The 9,495-nt window shown below is 35.2% G+C and overlaps 1 protein-coding gene across 2 annotated transcripts; it reads left to right on the top strand.

Annotated features, from left to right (window-relative positions):
• The first annotated feature begins 432 nt into the window (after positions 1–432).
• On the top strand, positions 433–7,668 carry LOC132308186 (cellulose synthase-like protein G3). 2 transcript variants are annotated; one of them, XM_059806205.1, is made up of 6 exons: positions 433–1,059; positions 4,100–4,249; positions 4,434–4,559; positions 4,683–5,126; positions 5,382–5,729; positions 7,061–7,668. In XM_059806205.1, exons 1-6 carry the CDS (start codon positions 469–471, stop codon positions 7,604–7,606), a joined length of 2,205 nt encoding a protein of 734 aa, XP_059662188.1. In that variant the 5' UTR covers positions 433–468; the 3' UTR covers positions 7,607–7,668. The 2 variants fall into 2 exon arrangements, with proteins under 2 accessions (XP_059662188.1, XP_059662189.1); XM_059806206.1 differs by lacking the exon at positions 7,061–7,668 and adding an exon at positions 5,820–6,894.
• The last annotated feature ends 1,827 nt before the right edge of the window (positions 7,669–9,495 follow it).

Below are 9,495 nucleotides of genomic sequence, written 5' to 3'. Positions count from 1 at the left end.
TAAACATAATTTTTTAATTACCTTCCATCCCCTTTTCTTTCTTTTCCTTTCCTCATTTTTTTTCAATGCACCAATGTGATAATCAGACAAATATTAAAATTAAAAAGAAAAAACAAAGAGTCGTGGTGATAAGAAGTTCTGTAGTGGGACCGCTAATGTGATAAGCCTATCGTTGACCAGCATGAATGATTTGAAAATCTAAAACAAAAAATAGTGGTATTTGTTGCACTCCAAATCATTTTGCATTTGAAAACCAGAAGTTTTTATTTTTATATTTTTTATAATGTTTCAATCTACATCCTTATTCTAATACCACTAAAAAAAAAAGGATGGAATATCTAAATAATACCTATGGGAGCTACTCACGTGTATTGTTCTATATGACTTTCACACGTGTTATCATTTCACATGCTTATAAGTATTGACCTACTAACCCTTCCATCATCCCTGTGAAAGAGCAGCACAGAAATGAAGGGTACTACCACCACCACCAAGGACCCCCTTCACACGTTCAAGCTCTCCTGTCGCACTTACACAAACCGCTTGTTCGCAGCAGTTTACACGTGTGCCATATTTGCTCTGCTTTCTCACCATGCGCTCTCACTTTTCCACTTCACCACCCTAGTCTCCTTCTTCATCTCCCTCTCGATGTTCATCTCCAATATTCTTCTAGGGTTCATGTGGTCCACCACTCAATCTCATCGCATGCGACCCATCTATCGTCAAGAGTTCCTGGAAAACCTACACAAAGTCACGACGGAGAAAGATTTTCGGGCGATGGACGTGTTTATATGTACTGCAGATCCGTATAAAGAGCCACCCATGAGTGTTGTGAACACGGCCTTATCGGTCATGGCTTATGACTACCCTACTGAGAAGCTCTCGGTCTATGTATCCGACGATGGAGGTTCCGAGTTGACTCTCTTTGCTTTTATGGAGGCTGCTAAATTTGGAAGCCACTGGTTACCCTTCTGTAGGGAAAACAAAATTGTAGAGAGGTGTCCAGATGCTTATTTCAGATCCAACCACTCTAGGTACAGTGAGACTGAAAATATCAAGGTAAATAGTAATACCTATCCTTGTCAAGTAATTTTTTTATTATAAGTTCGAAGGTTATTGTCCGACTAATCACAGTCTGCTAAGAAAATAAATGTGTCAACTTTTTTATCTAATTTTTTTACTTTCATGGCAATTATGATTGGTCCTTTTATGGTGGTACTTCATAAATATATGCTCAAACTTGCAAATTTGATATTGTTACTCAAGTATTTTAAATTTTTACTGAGATTTGGGTTATAATTATTTATGAAATTGTCAAAAGTTTCACATTTTTACCTTGAAAATTTTATGTTCCTTTTATCTCTTGATATTTTTTATTTGGGTTAATATTTGACACCCTTTAAGGTTTAACCAAAATATCACAAACTTTTGTTCCATTTTTTATTCACACTTGCACCGTTACTTGCACCGTTCTAACACAATGTAAAATGACTTAATATCTTTAACTTAAATAATTAGATAAAAAGACTAAAATATCCCTAAATATTTTATTAACTTACAAATTATATTATATATCTTTATTATTTCTTATGTTATATATATATATATATATATATATATATATATATATATATAAGGGCAATACTTAACTACTCACCAGTGAATAGGGTGAAGCTACTCACCTTTATGAGGTTCAATAACAAAATAACACATCACCTTTAATAGTAAGATAATTCACACATTTTTCTGCTTTCGTATATAGTGTTTTTAGGTGTGGATTGTTTTATTTTTTAATGTGATGTGTTATTTTATTATTAGACTATATAGGGGTGAGTAGCTTTACCTTACTCATCAGTAAATAGCTAAACATTATCCATAATATAATACTTCATACATGTATAAAGCATAGGGCGAGCTCCACATCGTGGGTGCATGGTTGCTGATGCTCGTGTGCAACACCTTAGCGTTGCCTATGGCTAACTTTATCCTGGCCGTTAATCTCAATTGTTTACTTTGCACCGCGAAGCAGCGAATCAGCTCCCTTTTCTTCCCTCCATCTCAGTCGTTTATTAAATTATTATATTGTAACTGCGAAGCACTTTATCACAAGTTCACAACCCATTAAATCATCTTCTCTAACAACGTTGCACAAACCCTCTAGATTCGGCCATAGACTGAACATCCTCCTCTTTTTGCTGAAATAATCTAAAGTTAAAGTGACTCTCGACATGCACCAGTCCTCCATCCATGATGGCTCCGGCCACCTTCCAGTAGTCGTCGACGACTACGGAGGGCTTGTGGGTGGTGGTCTTGTTGCGGCAATGAGCACTTTCTGAGGGAGTGTCAATGAGGGTATAATGGTCATTTAAGTAATTTGGTATTTAAAAATAAATGAGATTTAAAAATTAAGTACAAAATTATCTTTTTTATATTTTTAACTGAGACTATGACCAAAAATAAAAATAAATCTAAGTGATAGTTATTTTTAAAAAATATTTAAGTGTAATATTTGACTAAATTTAAGAGAGTGTCATTCAAATTAACTCTTTTTATTTTTGTTTGAAGGGGAATGTATATATTTTTGTGAGGTTTTTTACGTGATACTGAACTTTTTAAAAGCATTTCACCGTTAATTACATTAAACCCTGTGAATTAAAAATAACCTCCTTAACTATCATTTTTTTTTTTTTGAAAGGTTACTGAACTATCAATTTGTCGCATTAAACTATGAAACGTTTACAATTACTTTTTAAACGTTGTTGAACCAATAGAGAAGCGACATCTAGCCCAAAAAGAGAAGGTTTTATAAGCCAAACACGGCTTCTTCAACTATTTCCTTCTCCCAAGCTTTCTTTCTCTTCAGCTTTTTCTCTCCACGAGGAATGTTATTGGCTTCTTTAATTATTTTTATTTTTTCCTGCTGTCTCTCGCCGCTCTCTATCTCTTTACTCACCGACGGAGAAGTGGGTTGTCGGAGATACCGAAGCTGCCATAGCTGTTGAGCGGCGATGATGGAGGCCGGACAAGAGCTGAAGCTGCCTCTGTTGATTCAGGCGATGGTGGGCGAATCCGGATCTCAGGAGATGAGAGAGAGCTTTGATTGGGGAAGGTGAGGAACGTGTTGAGTATAGAGAGGGAGAGAGGGAGACCCAAAAACAGGGGAAAAAACTTCCACCACCGCCGTCGGCTTACGGTCTCCGGCGGTGTTTTTTTCTACCCTGCGATGGGGACGTTGGTGGTTTCCACCACTTTCTCAGCTCCCACGAGGGCTTGAATCAGTGGGGTATTCTTAGATTTAATTTTGATTGATTTTAAATCAGGTCTTTGGGAGATTTCCTAATCGTTTTCATGGTCGGTGCCGGTGACGGTGGCGCTGGTGAATTTGTCTGGGTATAGGTTGGCGGCTATTATATACTCCCTCGTTGCATAATAACTGTGACTCACATGACATTTGAGACAGATGAAGTATCATGTGTTGGTAATAGTGACTCAGAGTCACTGTTTTGGTAAGTATATATGATCATTAGAAGTTGCAGGCAGGTTTTGAAGGCAAAGGATGGTAGTAGGATGATGAGGTCCATAAGGGTGTATCTGAGATTACAATTCAGGGAGCTTTTTGAGAGAGAAATAAAAGCTCAGGGGATTTAATGCAATTAACCCATATTTTTCACTTTTTAACAATCATCCATTTTTATTTCTTAGAAATTGCTAAGTGGGTTGTTCCGATTTGAAAGTAAATTGTAATTTTTCAACTAAAAAATCCATTTCTGAGAACTCATAACAGCCAATGTGATCATTACACTTTTCCATTGAAATGTTGCACAAAATTTAGGATATGTTGTTTGATTTATTTATTTATTTAGGCAATTAAGACAATATATATATTATGTATATATAAACACATCTAGAGTTGCTTATGACACCGGCCCATTTGACCGGCAATATCAACTTCTAAATTGATTGTTTTGAAATTATTAATTAATTTTATACATTTATATTTGTTTCAAAGGTTTACTAGTGTGGGACTAATTAAATTAGATAGTTATAGTGATGAGCTTAATTGACCATTAACTCTAGATATTGATGATGCATATTACAGATGATGTACGAAAACATGAAGGCAAGGGTAGAGAGTGTTGTTGAGAGCGGGAAGGTTGGGGATGAGTACATCAACAGTGAACAAGAACACCAGGCTTTCAACAAATGGACAAACGGTTTCACTCGTCAACATCATCCCACTGTTATTCAGGTCATTTACCACTTATACCTTTTTCCAAGTTTTCATCCTTTTAAGTTTTAATTCATTGATATGAGTCTAGCTAAATGGTATAAACTTTCCTTTCGAAATAGAAAGTTTGAGCCAATTATGAGTCTGTGTATACGTTTGCTTGGATTAAAGGTAATTATATGCACTGCAATGGTCTGCAAATCAGGTCTTGTTAGAGATCTATAAAGACAAAGACATCACAGGCCATTCAATGCCAAACCTTATATACGTATCCAGAGAGAAAAGTCCAGCATCTCCACATCGTTTCAAAGCTGGTGCCCTTAATGTCTTGGTAAGCAAGCCATACCATTTCTTTCATATTCAATGTTCTATTAGGTCTGACGTGGTTACGTGACCATATATATTTATATACACGTTTAAAAGTTTCTTATATATATAATTTTGTATTTTGAAGCTCCGAGTATCGGCTTTCATGAGCAATGCACCAATAATACTAACGCTAGATTGCGACATGTACTCCAATGATCCCCAAACGCCCATTCGCATGCTATGTTACTTCTCAGACCCTGCAATTTTGCCCAAATTAGGGTATGTTCAGTTTCCTCAGCGGTTTCATGGTCTCAATAAGAATGATATCTATGCCTCTGAGATCAAAAGTTTATTTCGAATCAACCCTCTGGGGATGGATGGGCTTTCAGGCCCTAATCATTTGGGGACCGGATGCTTTTTCTCTCGCCGATGTTTCTTTGGAGGCCCATCATCTTTTGTCACTCCAGAATTACCCGAGCTAAGCCCGGATCATGTCATTGACAAGCCTATCCAATCCCAACAAATTTCGGCACTGGCAAATCATGTAGCAGGTTGCAACTATGAGCACCAGACCAACTGGGGTTCCAAGGTAAGCTTATTGATGATTAGAAAATACATAATATATCTATATATGTGTATCTATATGTAAGAACAAGTAGGAGGAATCCAGGACCAATATTCCCCAATTACTAGCCGACAAGTTTGTAGAAATATGTCAGCTTTATTCAAATTTTTTATTGCACGGCAATTAGTGATTCTTTGGGAACAATGGTCCGGGGACCATACAATTTCTCAAAAAGTAGATATAATTTATGGATGACCCAATGACATGTAAAATGCGCAGATGGGGTTCAGATATGGGTCTTTGGTTGAAGACTATTTTACAGGGTATAGACTGCAGTGTGAGGGCTGGAAATCTGTTTTCTGTGATCCAAAAAGGGCAGCATTTTTGGGCGATGTACCCATTTCCCTGAATGATGTGCTGAGCCAGAACAAGCGATGGTCCGTGGGCCTCCTTGAGGTGGCATTCTCCAAATACAGTCCTCTCACCTTTGGTACCCGGTCCATGGGCCCTCTAATGGGTCATTGCTATGCGCACTCTGCTTTCTGGGCCATTTGGTCCATTCCCATCACCATATATGCATTCATACCTCAATTGGCTCTACTCAATGGAGTCAGCATTTTCCCCCAGGTATCTCTCACTTTCTTTTTCCTCATTTGTACAAAATGTCACAAGCGGACAAAAACTGACTTTTTTGCCCCCTTTTTTTTCCCTGGGCAGACAGGACTTTGTGATCACTTGGGTACCAAATAATATGGAACATATCCAGTAAATAAATAAATTAGAATTAGATAAATAATTAAGTAACTATATATGAATTTATGTTAGGAATCTGAGTACTATTTAGTCCTACTTGTCAGTTTTAAAGGCAAATAAGTCAACGTTTATAAGGACCATAAAATACTACTTTTAACAAATATTTTTAACTATGTTCAATTATAATAAAATATTAAAACAAGAACTAAAGATAAGTTTGTGTAAATCTATATATATATTTTTTATGAAGTGTATTCGTGTATAATTAATGAATTACTAAATTCTTTTCACCTTTTTTTTTTTATATATATATATATTTTATTGTTTTAGAAATAAGAGATTTCAAGAACTATAGATAAGTTTATGTAAATTTAATTATATATATATATATATATATATATATATAATCAATATAGTATAGATTTTTATTTGAAATTTTCTTTTATATAAGAAAATGGGAAAATTATAGAAAAGTATAATTTTTGGAGTCTATTTACCCTGAAAAGTCAAAGCCATGGACTTTGAGCATAGTCTACTGTGAAAATGAGAAAAATGTGCATATAAGTATTAATCACGTGCACAGATATATCACTTTTATCATATAAGTATTACTTTTGTATTACTTTTGTGATCAAATGTACTATTCTTGTAATTAGAGGGAGGTACCATTTTTATGTAAGTAAGTACCACTCTTGTACAGAGGTACCACATTTGTGCATGTAAGTACTACTCTTGTGCACAAATGTACTACTTTTTTGTGTAAATCATTTTGATTACTTGATTTGCACCAAAATGATATATGAGTATATAAAAGCGGTACCCAAAGACTAAGGATGGTTTGGGCAAATGAATAGCATTTTTCTATTTCCACATCAAGTTTTTGTCAGAGTGTATGACTTTGAAAAGTGTTGCTTTGACTCCATTTTTGGATAAATAGAATCCCAAAACTCCACTTTTTTGTAATTTTTCTTAGGAAAATTACAATAATGATATTTCTATAAAGGGGCAACATTGAACAAAAAAATTAAAAAAAAATCAATGTTAACGAAATTATGAACGAAAATAATTACTGAAAGTAGGACTCAGTTGTCATAAAAAAATTTCATAGGTGTTATTGGTCTTTAGAATTTAAATGTAGGACTAATAGATAATTTTCTGAAACTGTGCAAAAATATTCTGATTAAAACTATAATAATGTGAAACAGGTCTCAGACCCATGGTTCTTCTTGTATGTATTTCTATTTGTTGGAGCTTACGTGCAAGATTGCCTTGACTTCGTCCTAGAAAATGGTAGTGTAAAAAGATGGTGGAGTGATCAGAGGATGTGGTTGGTAAGAGGACTCTCATCTTACTTGTTTGGATTGATGGAATACGTGACCAAACGCTTGGGCATTGCCACACAAGGATTCAATGTGACCAGCAAAGTCGTTGACGATGAACAAAGTAAAAGGTACGATCAAGGGACCTTCGAATTCGGAGTCTCGTCGCCTATGTTCGTGCCAATGGCAATGGCGGCAATAATCAATTTAATCGCGTTCTTGGTGGGGCTGAGAAAAGTTTTCACAAGTGAACATTTGGAGGGACTGTTTGGGCAGATGTTTATAGCTGGTTTTGTGATTCTGAACTGCTGGCCAATTTATGAGGCCATGGTTCTGAGGAGTGATAAAGGAAGGATGCCTACAAAGACAACCATCATTTCCACATTTCTGGCATTGGCTCTTTACACAGCAGCTTCTATCACTCTAAATTAAGACATGAAGTTATATTTAAAAGTTTTTTTTGGGTATATTATATATTAAATATTACACTTTCACTTAAGATCACGAATATGTATAGTAGCATTGGCTCTTTACACAGCTTCTTTCACACTAAAGGCATGAAGTTATATACGGTCGGTTTTTTTTTGGGTAAAAATTATATTATGTATTTACATTTTCACTTTTTCAGAAAGTGAAATAGCTATAGCTGACCAGACTATGATTAGTGTCATTTAAGATCACGAATATGTATAGTAGTTACCCTGAATTGTATTGTTAGACTAAACTATATTGTTGTTTCATGTTTGCATCATTAAGGCTAAATTTGATCACTTATGATAAGTGATGATATTTATGACAAATCACTCGAATGATATATATATATATATAAGGGAAATTATCATAGAGTTAATCTTAACAACGTGATGTCTGCTTAGTTTGTGACTCAAAAAAGTATTTCTCAATAACATAAAAATTAAAATATATATATATTAAAAGATATTTTTTTGAAAATATATATTTTTTAATTAAATTTTCAGAAAATATTACTTAATTACGGAAAAAAAATTTAAGAAATATTTTTTCTTTCTAAAATTGTCAATGTACGTACCAAACAATAAATGTGTTAGAAGGTTGTAAATTATTGGGTTTAATTGAATAATTGATGCATGAGAATTCTCTATTTAGAGCATGAATGATACACTAAGTAAACATGAGTTTAATTATTTTTAACCCCCCTTACTTTGCAATCCTGGCTCCGCCCTTGGTACCAAACAGATTGTTTTTATTGTATTTTTATTTTCAATTCTTAAAAAACATTTAGCCAAACCACTTTTGTTTTCCTGTTGTTGGTCACATTTTATTCATGAAATGGGTTGGATTGGTATTAGTCTGGATACGGCAGACCAGTCCCAAATCCCAGCCTAAAAGTAGTTCTTGCAAAGACTATTTATATCATGGGTTACTGTTTTAGGTCAAATAAACATGTTAATTGATCCTCCCTGCATATGAAATTGCTTTACTAGTCCAATGGGCAATCCTACTTGATCATCAAGTGAAGGATAGATATTTTCGGAAATTGAATATCCCACAAAAATTAATGGTCTTATAATTGGAGGAGTCTTTTGCAGCTTAGACCAATGTTTAAAAGGCTGATTAAAGTTAATATTGGAAATGGTGAGAAGATTACCTTCTGGCATCATAACTGGCTAGATGATAGTCCCCTATGTTGCACGTACGTTCACACAGGATCAGATTCTAGCAAGTGGAATTCCTTTCAATGCCAGAATGAATACTTGGATGTCTGCACACTCATGAAGCTTAATTCCCAAGGACATTATGTCTGTGCGCCCAAGCTTGCATTTAGTACTCCCTCAGGTATTGATACATACACTTGAAGTTGAAGGCCATCCCCAAATGGCAAGTTTACTCTCAGACACACCATTGAAGCAATGCCATCCCTTGCATCACCTGTTCCATGGTACTAACTGGTTTGGAACTCAATGTCTATTCCAAGACATTGAGTCATTTTGTGGTTGGTTGTGCTCAACCGATTACCTCCTCTTGATCGCAGCTCAAGTACCTATAAACATATCCCAAACTACTGTTCTTTATGTCTCTCATATGAGGAATCCCTGAACCATCTCTTCTTCTTAATTTCCTTGGCAGCTCCAATATGGTCTCACATTCAAAACACTCGTGGATTCTTCACAAGATCACAATGGAATGATTTCATTTTCAGGGCCTTACATCATTAGTCATCAAAGAGTATAGCAAATGCCATTAACAAGTTGGAACTTTCACCATCGGTCTACCAAATTTGGGGGGGAAAGGAACTCAAGAGTATTCAAAGGAATTGATAGTTCACAAAATGCAATCTTATT

Source organism: Cornus florida, unplaced genomic scaffold, assembly GCF_030987335.1.
Source record: "Cornus florida cultivar Cherokee Brave unplaced genomic scaffold, ASM3098733v1 CherokeeBrave_3.0.0_Hap2_Chr05, whole genome shotgun sequence".
NCBI lineage: Eukaryota > Viridiplantae > Streptophyta > Magnoliopsida > Cornales > Cornaceae > Cornus > Cornus florida.
This window is presented reverse-complemented; position numbering and strand designations above follow the sequence as displayed.